The sequence below is a fragment of the Homalodisca vitripennis genome, chromosome 4, assembly GCF_021130785.1.
Source record: "Homalodisca vitripennis isolate AUS2020 chromosome 4, UT_GWSS_2.1, whole genome shotgun sequence".
In the NCBI taxonomy this organism is placed as follows: Eukaryota; Metazoa; Arthropoda; class Insecta; order Hemiptera; family Cicadellidae; genus Homalodisca; species Homalodisca vitripennis.
This window is the reverse complement of record NC_060210.1, coordinates 65,287,007-65,305,951: the sequence shown is the minus strand read 5'-3', so window position 1 is coordinate 65,305,951 and position 18,945 is coordinate 65,287,007. Positions and strand designations below refer to the sequence as shown.

At 34.3% G+C, this 18,945-nt stretch overlaps 2 protein-coding genes across 3 annotated transcripts in view; both read left to right on the top strand.

Annotated features, from left to right (window-relative positions):
• The window catches only part of LOC124359419 (Y+L amino acid transporter 2), a 141,437-nt gene that overhangs the window by 9,311 nt on the left and 113,181 nt on the right, over positions 1–18,945 (top strand). The gene's annotated exons all lie outside the window — the stretch shown is intronic.
• On the top strand, positions 2,829–7,881 carry LOC124359420. Of its 2 annotated transcripts, none has more exons than XM_046812151.1 (2): positions 2,829–5,651; positions 6,106–7,881. In XM_046812151.1, exons 1-2 carry the CDS (start codon positions 5,418–5,420, stop codon positions 6,904–6,906), a joined length of 1,035 nt encoding a protein of 344 aa, XP_046668107.1. In that variant the 5' UTR covers positions 2,829–5,417; the 3' UTR covers positions 6,907–7,881. The 2 variants fall into 2 exon arrangements, with proteins under 2 accessions (XP_046668107.1, XP_046668108.1); XM_046812152.1 differs by having other exon boundaries at positions 2,829–5,857; positions 6,096–7,881.

Genomic DNA, 18,945 nt, shown 5'->3' with positions numbered 1-18,945 from the left:
ACCAGTGATCGAATTAATCTTAGCCATGTATAGTGGTTTACAACAAAATAAATAACTATAAATAAGTTCGCTACAAGAGCTTAAATGTAAAGTGAGCTTTTTAGTTTTAGTAGAATATTACCTGCGTTTTAATAACTAAAAACCGAAACGAATGTGTTTGCAGATATTAAAAATGCGGTATATTAAATACTTCGAAATTTTCGAGAAACAATTTAATTTATAAAAAAATCTCTGTTCTATACAAAATTAAGCTATTTTGTCAGATTTTACTGAACTGGGTTTTTACTTAATAAAAAAGGTTATAATTCATTTTTGAATGAGAATGTTTAGTAATAAATTTAGGTAAATAAAGTCTAGCCTGAATTTATGAGAATGGCGAATTTAAGGAAAGGGATTAGAGATACTTTGTTTAAAGTTTATTTTTGAGATTGATTAAAAGCGATATTAGAACCAGTGGACAACGACATCTATTAAATTCGTAAGTTGGTCAAGACAGGGAGAAGGACCCAACAATGAAGTGTCCAGAAGAAGATGCTTCAGCCTTCAACTCAAGGTCATATTGTCAATAAAAAGTCCCTGGCTATAATTTCCAGGACGCGAGGAGAAATGGTCGTTACCTCTTGAGAGGTTATTGTTTACAACCGTCATGATTATAATTTTCCCTCGACATCATGCAGTTCTATACCGGTTCTGTAGAGTCTATCTCGGCAAGAAGTATTTACTAATATATATGGTAAACGGATCGTTGCGATATCAAAAAAGAAAACTATTTTTAAAATCTAAAAAAGCTCACATATCCAACACAAATTATACTATATAGACATACCATCTTAAAGAAGAGGTTTTTCAAGCTACAAAAATACACATACACATATACAAACCTTTCGGAGAGGTTTTAGAAGAGTAGCAGTATGACAATAGTAACCTTTTTTTAAATCTCTGGTTTAAAATTTATTGGTTTATTGATTTCAGTTCAAGTTAACTAATTAGTTGTTTAACTAATTCTCTGCGTGCCGTTAGTTCAACATACTGATATACAGCTATTTTTATTAAGCATGAAATGAGCTGCAAAATCTAGTTTTACAAAACAGAAATTACTACACATATTTTTGCATAAAATAAATTAATACGGTAAGTTGATAACAAAATGTATCAACAAGTGTTTTACGTGGAAGCTGTCTTGTAAATAAGTAAAATCACTGATGTGTGAAGTAGATTTAGTTGGAAAGTTTCCACTATTAGCGTAGCTTGTAACTAAGATATGAGGAATATCTTAAAGGAGCTTTGATTTGTAGGAATGGTTGTTCTAGGTTATTTAATCCCGTTAAGATAAGGTATAGTGATATGATATCTTAATGAAGAACCCTTGCACATGTCTGCGCGGCGATTCTTTGATGGCATTTCGCATTCGATGGGCATTAAGAAAATTATGTTGAAATTATTAAAGGATTGTTTGTAATGGATTATCGGTTATCACACACACGCATATTACTAGTTAATTATTACAGTGCTATTCAGACAATGTTGTATATTCTGAAGCTGTTTAAAGTTGGCCCTAAACTGTGCTCGTATTTGCAATTCTAGTTTTTTACACAAATGAATTATGAGGCACGAATAAAGCTGTGTGTTTGTTATATCCTAAGTTTCTATAATGAAAAGGTTTGTTTCAATTGTTATTAAAATATTTATGAATACGAGTATGTTGTATTCATAACATACAAGGGCACGAAATGAAATGCCCTTAAAAAAGTATAATCCAACAGTGACTTCGTATTTAATTACATTTTCATTGATAGAGTATTATAGTATCTCGTAATTCCCATACCATTTTGATTTTTGTAAGATCCGATTGTACTTGTAGTTACACTGATTTTTGCCCCACAAGAACAATGTGAAGTGTTTTATGGTGGTCGTAAAATTACGGGATCTCCTATTTGAATGGATGTGACTGATAGGCATTTTAAGGCTTGTTTGTTTTTTATTTGTTATTCAGAAAAAATATTATCATTGTTATGCTTCATCGATATTGTATTATAAAAGTTTGCACTTAACAATAAAGAATGAAAAACGTTTGGATGCCTAATAATATAGTTCAAATATTTTATGTTCCAATCGAGACTTCTTCTATAATTCTACGATACAAATTATTAATAAAGCCTACAAATTCTTCAAACATAACATTGTTCAAACGTTTAAATTGTAAGGTGTTTTTTTACTTCGTTTTAAAATGTTTGACTTCAAATAGTAAAAACATAGATTACAAATTAAATCCTACACAAAGCGTGATAAATGATCGTCACAATCTCAGAAGCAGAGGTTATCCGATAGTATGTGGAAAACTTTACTCTCAATAAAATTAAAAATTGATAGTTAATTATTTTCTATAAATAAGTAATTAGTTACGAAAGGTGTATATTAAGTAAAAGTTTAGATTTGTATGCTTTTTCCTCACAAAACTGATTACTAACATTAGTTTTAGCCTAACATCTGGATTATTTTTAACCAAGAGAAATCAAATGTACATCTCTATTAAATCGTGACTAACTTTATTTATAAAATTAAAATGGATAAAATAAATTAAACCATATAGTTTTATTGTGTGTGGTTTGTGTTTCTTGAAGCTCAATTTACAGTACATCACATATTAATATATATATATATATATATATAATATAATTAAATATTTATCAAAACGTTGAAAATATATATTCATATATATATATATATATATATATATATATATATATATATAATATATAAAACCATAAAAAATCAATGAGATTCAGTATTTTATTGATTAAATAAAAAATAATTTAGACTGTTGTCCTATCTGGGTAGGAGTAATTCTAAAGTATATATTCTTTAATTATGAACTGTTTATTTACTCTCTAACTATTACTTAAAATTGGTATTATTTTGGTAAACAAAGGAGAAAATCCCTTAAATTGATGGGCCTAGAATATTGAATAGTGCTGAGGCTGCCACGGAAACGTGCCTGAGTTCGATTTCCTTGTGGATTCTCCTTGTTCAGCAGCTCTCAGTCGACTAAACACCTTATTATATCATCGCTTGTAGAGTCACAATAGTTGTCGGCGAGGCAATTGTACGATGTGTAAAACTTTCACTAGGAAATAATTGATATCTCAATTGACAGAGCAGATATTACAACTTCCGGCCATTTCGTACTCTGTGATACCAACATAATACTGATCAATGTAGAACACGAATAGCTTGTTTTAAATAAAATTTTTCTATTTTAATGATAAATATTTGTATTATTCACTTAAAAAGGATGCATTACATAAATTACCTGGTTTTAAAATTACCACCCATTTTAAAGCGTACATACCTTATAAATAGTGAACACTGACTTTTCATTTCACTAATTATGTTTTTACTGACGAATATATATTTTCAACGTTTTGATGAATATTTAATTAATTACGTTAATGACATAGATAATTTTATTTAATTATCCAGAATACAAAGGACAAGGTAAAATCACTCTACGAGTCGCGTAACAGGTTTTGTTGAGGTTGCATACAAAGTTCAAGTCTATAGCTCTTTTCAAACTTTATTTGTCCTACGGATATGCAGACTAACAGAGAATCATATACAAAATTAAGTTCTACATCCCCTCACAGATAAAACAGATATTGTGGCTGCCAAATCTTTCTCGAGATATCTTAAGGATAGACAGTGAGAAATGGAATCATCCAGCCCCTCCAGTGATAGGCTTCACCGATGCTCAGCCAATAGAAGGTTTACTTAAGCAAACGCCAGCAATTAAATTGAGTCGTATAGAAGTTACATGTCTCGAAGAAAAATTGTATTGTTAAATAAAGAGGACAATGATAGTTTTGGGAGCGAAGGCGTTCATTTAAAAAAGGGTTTAGAGATAATTGGGCTTATAACCCTAATATTGATAACAAGAAGCAAACTACATAAACGTTTTTATTTCGTGGAAACCGATCCCAGTTGTATTCCAGAAATTAATTGATTAATGTTTGAAAATAAATTTGTTCTGAGTGTTTACAGTAAACATTTGTTATAAGTTCCATGAAATGTGTAAGAAGCTTGAAGAAAATGTGTTTATTGTGCATTATGTGCTCGATTTAAATGAATAGACAACCAGTAAGCGTGTAAGGCTGCGTGTAGCTTTTACATGAATATTCACGAGGCTATTGAATATTTAGGAAGAAACTGAGAAATTGAGAACAACAAGTTGTTGTCAACGGCTCCCTTACCACTGTGTTCATACAAAGTGTTAAGGTAGGAACGTTACATTTTCTTATTATTTCCAAATCACTGTTGAATATATGGACACAATAAAACAAATAACTGGATGTAAGTCCGTTTTGATCGTACAGAATGTTAATACAGTAATCTCTCATCTCGTTAAAGCTACACAAACCTTTCAGGTTTACTGATTTGGCCAAATGTTAAACTGCGGTAAGTTTTATGACTATTTTTATTTTACTTCTTTCCCCACACTGGGGAAGAAGGCAAATCTAAATGTTCAAACAGCTGATATATTGTGACCCGTAAAATAAAGAAAACAAAAACCGAAATTCAACACATTTAACAAACACTTTTCTCTTGTCCTGTTCAAAATTTTCCTATCAATCAAAATTTTCCCATAAGGGCAGATCAATATTTTTCAATTAGTAAATCCATTCCCTTACCCTGACAAATAGTCATCTATCTCATGAAATATTTTAAAATTTGTATCCAAAGCCGCTTAGTAAAGTGCTTATCGTTTCCCAAATTATAAAGTGGATTTTTATTGTTCTGTTATGTGTAAAGTTTGTATTCTGTATTTTAGAAGAAACAGGATCCCTTATTCTCTTAAGAGGAAAATTTATAAATATTTTAACACAACTGTCTGTTAAGGTTAATATTTACAGTGCAGAAGTATTCAAAAATATTGTTATTCGCATGTTTTGTAAGAGTACAGTAATTTCGCAAGTACCAAATCTTACCAATTTACTTCTTAGAATAGGAACAATATACCAGTTTTATTTGTATTAACTACACTGGACTTCGTTTCTCATATTCATAGGTACGAAACTGCCATTCAATAAGAAATAATGAAAGTAGGTACCTATTCGACATGACGTAAAATATCTAAAAAAAAAAACATTACTAAGTTTGATACGTAACCTTCAAAGCCTTATTTTTATCGTTTAACTTTATATGGAATATTAAAGATGGATATTTTAAAGGAATAACAAGATTGTAGACTATTTCCATAGTTTACAATAACTAAACACTTATTGTTATATTTCGAAATTTAATAAATTGGACAAGTAAGATAAGCTGTTCAGTTTCCCCAAGAAACCATACAAAAACTCATTCGAGGGATGTGTAGATTCGTAAACATTCCCCAAGAAACCATATAAAAACTCATTCGAGGGATGTGTAGATTCGTAAACATTCCCCAAGAAACCATACAAAAACTCATTCGAGGGATGTGTAGATTCGTAAACATTCCCCAAGAAACCATACCAAATCTCATTCGAGGGATGTGTAGATTCGTAAACATTACCCAAGAAACGACACAAAATCTCATTCAAGGGATGCGTAGATTCGTAAACATGCCCCAAGAAACCATACAAAAACTCATTCGAGGAATGTGTAGATTCGTTAACATTCCCCAAGAAACCATACAAAAACTCATTCGAGGGATGTGTAGATTCGTAAACATTCCCCAAGAAACCATATAAAAACTCATTCGAGGGATGTGTAGATTCGTAAACATTCCCCAAGAAACCATACAAAAACTCATTCGAGGGATGTGTAGATTCGTAAACATTCCCCAAGAAACCATACAAAAACTCATTCGAGGGATGTGTAGATTCGTAAACATTCCCCAAGAAACCATACAAAAACTCATTCGAGGGATGTGTAGATTCGTAAACATTCCCCAAGAAACCATACCAAATCTCATTCGAGGGATGTGTAGATTCGTAAACATTACCCAAGAAACGACACAAAATCTCATTCAAGGGATGCGTAGATTCGTAAACATGATGTGTAGATTCGTAAACATTCCCCAAGAAACCATACAAAAAACTCATTCGAGGAATGTGTAGATTCGTAAACATTCCCCAAGAAACCATACAAAAACTCATTCGAGGGATGTGTAGATTCGTAAACATTCCCCAAGAAACCATACAAAAACTCATTCGAGGGATGTGTAGATTCGTAAACATTCCCCAAGAAACCATACAAAAACTCATTCGAGGGATGTGTAGATTCGTAAACATTCCCCAAGAAACCATACAAAAACTCATTCGAGGGATGTGTAGATTCGTAAACATTCCCCAAGAAACCATACAAAAACTCATTCGAGGGATGTGTAGATTCGTAAACATTCCCCAAGAAACCATACAAAAACTCATTCGAGGGATGTGTAGATTCGTAAACATTCCCCAAGAAACCATACAAAAACTCATTCGAGGGATGTGTAGATTCGTAAACATTCCCCAAGAAACCATACAAAAACTCATTCGAGGGATGTGTAGATTCGTAAACATTCCCCAAGAAACCATACAAAAACTCATTCGAGGGATGTGTAGATTCGTAAACATTCCCCAAGAAACCATACAAAAACTCATTCGAGGGATGTGTAGATTCGTAAACATTCCCCAAGAAACCATACAAAAACTCATTCGAGGGATGTGTAGATTCGTAAACATTCCCCAAGAAACCATACAAAAACTCATTCGAGGGATGTGTAGATTCGTAAACATTCCCCAAGAAACCATACAAAAACTCATTCGAGGGATGTGTAGATTCGTAAACATTCCCCAAGAAACCATACAAAAACTCATTCGAGGGATGTGTAGATTCGTAAACATTCCCCAAGAAACCATACAAAAAACTCATTCGAGGGATGTGTAGATTCGTAAACATTCCCCAAGAAACCATACAAAAACTCATTCGAGGGATGTGTAGATTCGTAAACATTCCCCAAGAAACCATACAAAAACTCATTCGAGGGATGTGTAGATTCGTAAACATTCCCCAAGAAACCATACAAAAACTCATTCGAGGGATGTGTAGATTCGTAAACATTCCCCAAGAAACCATACAAAAACTCATTCGAGGGATGTGTAGATTCGTAAACATTCCCCAAGAAACCATACAAAAACTCATTCGAGGGATGTGTAGATTCGTAAACATTCCCCAAGAAACCATACAAAAACTCATTCGAGGGATGTGTAGATTCGTAAACATTCCCCAAGAAACCATACAAAAACTCATTCGAGGGATGTGTAGATTCGTAAACATTCCCCAAGAAACCATACAAAAACTCATTCGAGGGATGTGTAGATTCGTAAACATTCCCCAAGAAACCATACAAAAACTCATTCGAGGGATGTGTAGATTCGTAAACATTCCCCAAGAAACCATACAAAAACTCATTCGAGGGATGTGTAGATTCGTAAACATTCCCCAAGAAACCATACAAAAACTCATTCGAGGGATGTGTAGATTCGTAAACATTCCCCAAGAAACCATACAAAAACTCATTCGAGGGATGTGTAGATTCGTAAACATTCCCCAAGAAACCATACAAAAACTCATTCGAGGGATGTGTAGATTCGTAAACATTCCCCAAGAAACCATACAAAAACTCATTCGAGGGATGTGTAGATTCGTAAACATTCCCCAAGAAACCATACAAAAACTCATTCGAGGGATGTGTAGATTCGTAAACATTCCCCAAGAAACCATACAAAAACTCATTCGAGGGATGTGTAGATTCGTAAACATTCCCCAAGAAACCATACAAAAACTCATTCGAGGGATGTGTAGATTCGTAAACATTCCCCAAGAAACCATACAAAAACTCATTCGAGGGATGTGTAGATTCGTAAAACATTCCCCAAGAAACCATACAAAAACTCATTCGAGGGATGTGTAGATTCGTAAACATTCCCCAAGAAACCATACAAAAACTCATTCGAGGGATGTGTAGATTCGTAAACATTCCCCAAGAAACCATACAAAAACTCATTCGAGGGATGTGTAGATTCGTAAACATTCCCCAAGAAACCATACAAAAACTCATTCGAGGGATGTGTAGATTCGTAAACATTCCCCAAGAAACCATATAAAAAACTCATTCGAGGGATGTGTAGATTCGTAAACATTCCCCAAGAAACCATACAAAAACTCATTCGAGGGATGTGTAGATTCGTAAACATTCCCCAAGAAACCATACCAAATCTCATTCGAGGGATGTGTAGATTCGTAAACATTACCCAAGAAACGACACAAAATCTCATTCAAGGGATGCGTAGATTCGTAAAAAATGCCCCAAGAAACCATAAAAAAACTCATTCGAGGGATGTGTAGATTCGTAAACATTCCCCAAGAAACCATACAAAAACTCATTCGAGGGATGTGTAGATTCGTAAACATTCCCCAAGAAACCATACAAAAACTCATTCGAGGGATGTGTAGATTCGTAAACATTCCCCAAGAAACCATACAAAAACTCATTCGAGGGATGTGTAGATTCGTAAACATTCCCCAAGAAACCATACAAAAACTCATTCGAGGGATGTGTAGATTCGTAAACATTCCCCAAGAAAACCATACAAAAACTCATTCGAGGGATGTGTAGATTCGTAAACATTCCCCAAGAAACCATACAAAAACTCATTCGAGGGATGTGTAGATTCGTAAACATTCCCCAAGAAACCATACAAAAACTCATTCGAGGGATGTGTAGATTCGTAAACATTCCCCAAGAAACCATACAAAAACTCATTCGAGGGATGTGTAGATTCGTAAACATTCCCCAAGAAACCATACAAAAACTCATTCGAGGGATGTGTAGATTCGTAAACATTCCCCAAGAAACCATACAAAAACTCATTCGAGGGATGTGTAGATTCGTAAACATTCCCCAAGAAACCATACAAAAACTCATTCGAGGGATGTGTAGATTCGTAAACATTCCCCAAGAAACCATACAAAAACTCATTCGAGGGATGTGTAGATTCGTAAACATTCCCCAAGAAACCATACAAAAACTCATTCGAGGGATGTGTAGATTCGTAAACATTCCCCAAGAAACCATACAAAAACTCATTCGAGGGATGTGTAGATTCGTAAACATTCCCCAAGAAACCATACAAAAACTCATTCGAGGGATGTGTAGATTCGTAAACATTCCCCAAGAAACCATACAAAAACTCATTCGAGGGATGTGTAGATTCGTAAACATTCCCCAAGAAACCATACAAAAACTCATTCGAGGGATGTGTAGATTCGTAAACATTCCCCAAGAAACCATACAAAAACTCATTCGAGGGATGTGTAGATTCGTAAACATTCTCCAAGAAACCATACAAAATCTCATTCGAGGGATGCGTAGATTCGTAAAAATTCCCCAAGAAACCATACAAAAACTCATTCGAGGGATGTGTAGATTCGTAAAAATTCCCCAAGAAACCGTACAAAAACTCATTCGAGGGATGCGCACATACGTACTAGAGGGAGTAATACCATCTATCTCACAATGCACCACAACAACTACCATTAGCTGCAAAGATATAATGAGTAAGAAACATAATTAATTTGTACTCTATATTGTGAAAACATTTTTACATCATTTTATCAATAAACCTTGTGTAATCACAAACAACATTCATTTTTAATATGTATTTTCAAACCATACAATCTAGATTTAAGTAAATATACAACCTTTTCCTTATAAGTAAATATAGAGTGGAAATAATAAAAGTTCTACGACAGTTTTCCATAGTAGTGTATTAAATAAGCTTTGTCACAGCATATTAAAGCTTTGTCATTGTGCCTTGATACAGATATCAAAGAAAAGTAGCTGTCTAACTTTTAATATAAATTTGAAGACTGTTATAAAACCCATATTAGTTATGTATGTATACCAGCGGAGCAAGTACTTTTTGTTATTCAATGTTTATTGAAAATTTAGATATATATATATATAAAATTTATTATATATATATATATATATATATATATATACTACTTTTACATAAGAGTTCTAATAACATAGACAACTCTGTTTGCTGTATGTACAAACAACAACGTATAAGGGCATAACCTCTACTAAAAGCAATCTTTATAGAGTCGTTTTAGATAAACAAAAACGATAGTATCTGCCACTTTATTGAGATTAGATAACTCGTCAATCTGTCCACAGTTCATCTACAAAGTTTATAGTCCTTGCAATGTTCATTAGGTACCAGCCGGCACGTCGCTTTGTGTTTCGTAAATACAAACGATATAACTTGGAAGAGGTTAGAACATAGCATTGTGTACTGCTGTATTGAAACATTTTGAAGGAAAATGCTTTATACTAAGAATTTAATGTTATATAACACTGAAATAATTATTGATTCGATCCATGTAGTAGTCATCTAACCATGTTATTATTGTAAGTAATCTTGGCATGCCAAAAGTATTTCCATTGCGTTGACACTTGTGCATTAATAGCCTGTGTTATGCAATCATTCTTGGAATGATGACAAATTGAAAAATGGTTTATGCGTATGTAAATACAATATATTATCTATTTGAAAGGACTTGAAAAACTATGGATCACATTCTAGTAAAATGTGCTTGAAAATGAAGACGTTAAGTTTCTTGAATGCATACATTTTAGAGTACCTTTTGATAAGTCAATAACAACTTTTGTAATTCTGCTTTAAAAATTGTATTTTACTGTTTCGGGTTATGATTTTTCTGGTGAGAACTAATTTTATCCGCATCTCTTAAATAAAACCAAATCTTTCTTGAATATGTATGTACCATAGCAAAGCCGGTTATGATTAGCTGTTTGGAATGTTTTAAGGTTTACTTCAGGCTCATTTATAACATTTTGTATGTCACAATATGACTATAATATAACATAAGTACCAATAAGGAAACGTCTATGAATGGGTCAACAATGAAGATAGATAAATTTGTTTAACAGAACGTGTTCTGTGGTATATTAAATTAGCTATTATAATAATAGTTTAACCAGCGTTTAGAGTAACATAATACCTAAGAGAGTAACATAATAGGGCTCATGTGTTATTTACACCGAGTGTGGTACTCTAATTTTAAAATCTAGGAAGGATAAAGAAGGCAGTAAAAGTCGTACTGATTTATCTATATTTTCTAAACAGAATCACGTTTTAAAGTCCCCACCCAGTGGTCTGTGATTACACCAATGACAGGGTACGAACGTACGGTTACTCAACGTGCGTCAGTGTACGTGCAACCGGACTCGGTCAAGGGACCGCGACCACACCACGGTGGGCTTAGTGGAGAGAGAGGTCCGAGCTAACATGGAAACACCATTCCATTGTTAGTAGCTACGTCACACTTTGTACTCAGTTTCCTTTCGGTTAACAAACTAACAAAACTACTTTAAATTACGACTACTATTACAAGATACGATAATTATTACAGTATAGTTTCCTAAAGGACAGCACGGTTGGTGTGTGGAGTAACTCTACACTGCGGCGTATGGAGTAATTGTATTGTACGATAGTAATACGTGATTTGAAGTAATGGCGTGGAACTGTTAATAGAGTATTTGGACGGTACGATACATAAGTCGATCAACGGTACGATAGTATAGTAACCGTACGGTACGGCGCGTGGTTTAACTGCATCGTACGATATATAGAGCAATGTTGCAGCAGATACAATGAGTATAGCACTGGTACGGAAAGTTACGTTGAGTAATTGTACGGTACGATAGGTGCGGTAAATGGAGCAAAGTTACGGTAGGTCTCCATTTGCCTACGTTGTTTTTTCAACGTCGATTGTAGTAAAGGAGGTACGATATTGTGAAGGAAGTTATTGTACGGTACGATAGGTGCGGTAAGTAGAAAAACTTTTCGGTAGATACGGTGAGTGTAGTAATGGTACGGTTAGGTTTATAGAGTAATTGTATCGTACGATAGGTGTAGTAATAGGAACAAAGTTACGGTAGGTCCGGTGATTTTAGTTAAGGTATGGTTTGGTGTATGGAGTAATTGCATTGTACGATAGGTACAGTAAGAGGAGTAAAGTTACGGTAGATACGATGAATATAGTAGTGGTACAGTATGTTGTGTTGGGTAATGTTACGGTACGATAGGTACGGTAAGACGTGCTGTAAAGTTGCCGCACGGTGCATAGGGTAGTGGTACGATACGTTGTGTGAAGTAGAGTGCATGGTGCAGTACAGTGTGTGGATTAATGGCACGTTATGGTGTGTTGGGTAATGTTACGGTACGATAGGTGCGGTAAGACGTGTTGTAACGTTACTGTACGGTGCATAGGGTAGTGGTACGATACGTTGTGTGAAGTAGTGCATGGTGCAGTACGGTGTGTGGATTAATGGTACGTTATGGTGTGTTGAGTCTTATACCCCAAATTAAAAAATCCAATAGTCGTGTTTTTGTTTTGTTTTTTTTTTTTACGGAATTGAATAATAACAGTAGTAAACTCAAATTATTACTTAGATATTGTGAACATTATATCGTATACAAGATGAAGTTATATATTTACGAAACCAAAAAGATCTAGAAAATCTATATGTTTGATTTTTTGATAAAACATTAAACGTACAGATTCTTTACACTTTGTTGTACTTTTAAGTGGTGCGAGTCGAAATGAACTCTAAGTAAAGAAAGTTTTTGTAGTTATGTTTTAAGATGTTTATTGTATTGTATTTAATTGAATTGCGCGCTAAAAATGTGAACTGCGTAATAATGTACAGAAGAACCTAGAAAGGATTTTCAATAATTAATACTCAGCGACCAAAGAAAATTACACGTAAAAGATGGTGACGTCATGGTGCTATATGTGGCACAGTGACTAAGGCTTAGTATTAACAGGTGTTATTAACAATGATCTGATACTAATGAAGGTCACTAGTACCGAAAGTTCTATTGTAGAATATGATAATGATATCTGCCACTGGCGCACGGGTAGTAGTCGAATACTCGTGTCGAGTAGTTTGCAAGGCCCAGAGTGGCCACGTATCAATACAAGTCATTGAAGCTGGATTTATCTCAAGAGTGCAATGTCAAGTACCCAAAAGAGAGGTTTTATGGTGCGAAGATGGGAAAATGCCCAGATATAATCATAATCATTAAACTTGGTTATTCATCAAAAACCCGTTTTTATGGTGAATAGCACGATGCTCTCTTAACGGAGATACTTTTGCATGAGATCTTATCCTACTATATTTTAGACCTCTTGGTAATGTTTAATCCCAATAACCCTGGCTGTTTGGTGAAATCGCGTTCACCAAATACCAACTTTCAGTAGGTCATATAGTATGTGGCATCTTCTAGTTGTCATATCACATCTGTACTCCGGAGCCGCAGAAGCTGAGATCCTTTTTCTTGCAAAGGGGATTTGGACTCAGTTGATCCTTTGAAAAGGGCGGCCACAATTCACTTTTACTTTAGAGCTTGCAAGATTAGCCCATATTACAAAAATCACAAAATTACCCGCCCATCTGTCATGCGTTGCTTAATGGGAAGTCCTTACATAGTAGGACTTTGGTGCATTACTACAGCTCAGGAGAGTCCTTTTAGGTGTCCTTGTCTATCTTTTTTCGATAATTTTTCAGGAGAATATAGTCCTCATCGAAATGATATCCTTCCTAAGAATTATTTCCCTTAAATCATGTCTATTGTGAAGTGGCTATTATTGTCTCTAGTAAGTTGCTTTTACCATTAATATTTCCTTTCAAATATCCATTTTTTCGAAATGGAAAACGAGAACTGCTTTAATGTATGCACAATTTTACATGTGTTGATTATCAAGCCAAACCTCATACGTCACAGTTCGACCTCAAAAAACTTAATGACTACCAAGTCAACCACGCAGGTAACATAATAACTGCTCTACCCACGAAGTTAGTCAATAACAGAATACCGCAGCAGAGCAGCAACACTTCTGATTCCATATATTCTTGGCCTGCTCAATCAAGCTTTCTTTAGGGAACAATTTTGTACGCACCGCAGCACAAGTCTGCCAAGGCTGAGCACAGAGCAGTTCACTGGACCCATGAATGGTTTCGGGTTTCCTGGTTTGACCTTTTCGCCCGCATCTTTCCACTTGTCGTATCACCTGCGTCTAACAGACGAAATCCCCTCCATCGCCACAGACAATGATTTCGCTGCCTCAAGAGATTTCGCCGTACCTCTCCACTCTCCGCCGACACTCGGCTGCCGCGGACCAGAACCGGTCTCCGGCCCGAGTAACACACGACGTGTTGCACTGTAGAGAACGCAACGACCTTGATCTACCTCGTGTGTGTAAATTCTACAATCGCAACCAGTTCCGACTGGTTTTAGAAATATGCAAATTCTATTTCCAAAGAAGATCGGGTTTACCAAACATAACTCGTATTTTGCCACGTGGCGTTATGTACTCAAAGAATGTTAATCGGTTACGTTGTGCTATACTAAATAATTTCCCGTCCAATTTGTAAGTCCTGCTAAAATTGTTATTTCACGTTAATAATTTTACTGATTGGCTCCAGCTCTCTCAAGTATTGTACCGGTATCAAACATTCCAGATCGTGTTTATTTTATAAAAGAGACAAAGCCTAATGTTCGCAAATGAAGCACACTAGAAAGTTAATCATGTGCAAGATGAGTTTTAATTTATATTTTTCACTACTATACAAAATTACCAAATTAAATCCGATGTAAAAGGTATTTGAATTAAATTATATCAAATCAATGTGTGCCCAAATCAATTAAATCTGTAACTCATATCAATAGTTCACAATATCAATATCAACTATACCTACATCAACAGAGGTAACTCTTTACTTTTCAGTATGCAGTGTCACGCTATTTAGATAAGACACAGTCAGGATGACGTATCTAGATGGATACGCTATGTAAAGGAAATCTATTCAGTGTTCAATTTACTTGAAAAGGATTAGCATTCTCATACTTAAAGTACTAAATGTACGGAACTTCGAGGTGGTGAAAATTCAGTTGTGTATCTATTTATAGATCGCATACAATAAAAAAACTATAAATAAATCGTTACAACACAGTATCGAAGGAATCCAAAGATCGCAGTAAAACCAGAAGAAAAGCATAAAGTAGAAAAATAGAATAATTACCAAAAGACATCTTTCTAACTGAATGGTTCAGCACTAGAAGGGGAAGCACATAGTGAATGAGTTACATGACTAGGTTTTAGGTTATATACCTTGTTTTCAATGTTAATGATGTATATTTTCCAGAAAACGATATTATACCCACGTAACACAAAACTCGAAGTCTTTGGCTTACTGACCTAACTTAATAAGATGTTTGTAGGAAGAAGCTCAGTGTATAAATCTGACTTGTAAATAAAGTTGTTAGGTTGTTAATTGACAGCTGAGTGACAACTGGCAGGATTCTAACAACCTGCATTAATTAGTAATGAATGCGTTGTGTGAAACAAGTGAAATAATCAACGTTTTAAACATGTTGTATCTTAATATACTTCTTGTGTTTGTTTAGTCAGTATAATATACTTTATGAATACTATATTTTGTGAAATGATGTTATTTTGAAGTAGTTGTTCAGAAGTAGGTAAGTAGCCAAATTAAAAAGTAAAATTCAAAAGCAATAAGTCAAGTATATCCAATTATATTATTTTAAAATGGTTGTTCATGACTATTCAGTCAGACCTTCATTGAAGGTCAAAACCAGGCTTTGTCCAATTTCCAAGAACCACAAAGTAAGTTATACAATTCAAGTTCATGGACAACCTTGACACAATAGCCTCTCATCGCAATCTACCATGAATATTATAACTGATCAATTTTGTATAACAAAACAAACACTACAGATCTTTTACAAAACCCCGGATCTTGGTGAATCACGATGATGCTGTAAAAATAATTTTCTTTTGGATGGTGTTGGGTCTCACGGGTTTGTAATTTCATTGACTCATCACCTGCGAGTTAATGTATACCTATATTATTTCTGATGTGTTTTAAGACCTATAATGATTTCATTGTACAAACGTTCCATTGATCAAAAGATCGATTTATTTTCCCGGCATTCGTACATTAGCCTACCGGTTGAACATACATTGTGTGCCAGTAGGTGATGGACTTTCCACTCTACTCTGATTTTGATTTTAGCGAGTTTCCTACGCCACATGAAGGCGTTCTGTGATAAGGGCCTGATCAGCTGTAATATTATATACGTGATGTACAAGATTGTATTAAATTAACAAGTTTTTTTCAGTGAGATATTTTATATCTGTGGGAGGTAGGTAGAAAGTTTAAAAGTTTGGGATCCAAGACGACCTTTCTAAAGGTTATTCTGTTTCCAAGTCCCGCAAACATTCTGACCGGTTTAGGGGTAATTACGTCAAAACACATTTTTAAATTTATAATTGAAATTCACCACAGTTCACTACAACATTATACTCATTGGTAAACAAAGTAAGACTCGTATACCTCACCACGTGTCGCGTAACAAGTTAGCTGAGGTCGCATGCAACATTTCATATATATATATATATATATATATATATATATATATATATATATATATATATATGACCATAAACTTAAAATAAATTATTTAGAAATAGCTCATCAGAGGGTGCTACAAACTAAACATCCGGATGGTCTAAATTTAAGGTACGGATAGCAATATGTATAAATTACACGTTACAATTTTAATTTATAACATTACACATTTAACTACAAATTTAATTTATAACTTTATATTCCTTGTATTACGCAAAATTATTTACTCTTTGTACGTAATTCAAAATTAGTTTTATTAACATATGACGTTTCTTTTGTTTATTATTTTTTGTTGATATATTTACTTATTTACCTACTGTATATCTCTTGAAAATGTCTTACGACGAAATATAGAGAATTTTATGTTCTTTTCTTCTATTTTTTTCTATCTTATTGAAGATATATAAACCCAACTTGGGATTTTCATCCAAGCATTCATCGTTAAAGCCATTTGGTAAAATTATTACCCTTTCTTTATACACTATTACTTCTTACTTCATCTTTTACTCGTATTCCTTATCTTTTTTCAACTTTCCTTCATATACAACAAAAACATAATGAACTCAAGCAAGTCCATTACTTTGTAAAACAATACCGGGTACTCTTGGGATCGGTATTTATCCCAGACCACACCAGTATGAAAGAACACAAAAAAATATAGAAATTTATAGAAACAAACATGAGTACAAACGAAAAAAAAAAAAACAATCTTCATATTACAAAAATTACCGTCAAAAACTTACAAGGCATTTCCAAGGTAATTGTGATCGGTATTGTGTGTCGCTGTTATCTTATCATTCTCGAGAATCATGTATTACGGCAGGCCGCGCGGAATCACGTGCATTTGCACGTGTACATCATTGCCTTTCATTACAATTCAATTTTTTATTTTTGATTTAGCCTCCTCTTGAATTTGATATTTTACTGATAGGTACTATCTCAGATGGGATGTTTTTCTTTCGTCGGACATCACGCCGCGGGGCAGCACCGAATGTGTTGCTCGAAAGGCTCCGCGCTGATGGCCGGAGGCACTCGCATTTTGGGTGGCGGAATGTGCATCAAGAATAAAAACAAGTTTTGAGTGTTTTTTTTATAAAAAGTTTAGGTTTGGTTAAATTGTTTTGTATTTGTTGTTGAATTTTTGTGTTTGCGAGAAATGTAGAGGTAAAAACACGGAAGTCCTAACAAAATGCGATGACACCAGACTGAACGGGCGGCGAGACTCTGCAATCACGTTTATCTACCTAGACGTCGCACTTTGGACCTCTGTCTGAGGATGGGGAGGTGTTTGCGAATAATGACATTTCCTGATTTTATATTTGGACGTAAACTATTGTTCTACGCTAATCTAGTACATCAGTTAGATACGAAAATGTGAAATAAACGATTCCATCGTCATGGGTTGGTGGTCGGTATAATCCCAAAGTATCCCAATTCCGATATCACTTTTAAACAAGATGGCCGTATTACACTGTCATAGTTTTATTTCTTAAGGTGCATGTTTGAACTTTTGGTTTTACGTCCGCATGGAGTACGACCAAAATTTCCCATTTTCTGCTCTTCCTCCAAGTGTGCCACATCTAAATTAAAGTATTTGCTACGACGAACTAGGTTTGAACTTACAAATCTAGTTCTACAACTTTATAATGGGATTGTTTACAAGAACCACAAACACAAATAGTGAAATAATTAAAAACGAAGCATTTATATAAAATTTCCAGATATATTATATATCAATTTAATTGAAAATAATTAATGACAGCTAAACATACATTATGTCCGAAAAAAGCCCAATCGACTACTAAAAAAACTTTCAAAAGTGTGCCTCGAGAATATAAAAATTTGGCCATTCTGTTACCAACAATATTTAAGGATATGTTTAATCAAAAAATTCAAAAAAATCCTTTTAATAATGGAACAATTCCAACATACCAGTAATACAGTAGAAACCAGTCATGCAAGAAATGATCAAAACAAAATGCAACCAAATGTTAGTGAAAGTATGTTCAAAAAAGATGAAAATATCTCAGATAATCTGCTAAATCGATTTGTAAATTTATCAAGTCTACATACCCTATATAAGCTGTAAATGTCTGTGCTTTCTAAAGGATTGACCTTTCTCACCTTACTCCTAAATTCAATCATATTGACTTAAGTAGCTGAATGCTCTTAGCTTTTCCGCCAAAGAGATGTTCCGTGTCAAATTTTTACTTATCGCAAAACCCAAAATTCCACTTCAGTCTCATTTACAAGAATCGATTATGTGAAGTTCAAGACAAAATTCTGAAGTGGGGAAACCTCCTAACACTACCACCTGATCATCCTGTGGGAACAGTATAGTAAACACCTTAATATCAATCCCGCTCGCTAGCAAATCCCACATTTGGTGAATTCACTTT

Coding starts and splice junctions, on each gene's coding strand:
- LOC124359420 (XM_046812151.1), top strand. CDS start 5,418: ATGTGTAGATTCGTAAACATTCCCCAAGAAACCATACAAAAACTCATT. Junction 5,652..6,105: donor GAATGTGTAGATTCGTTAAC/ATTCCCCAAGAA, acceptor AGATTCGTAAAC/ATTCCCCAAGAAACCATACA.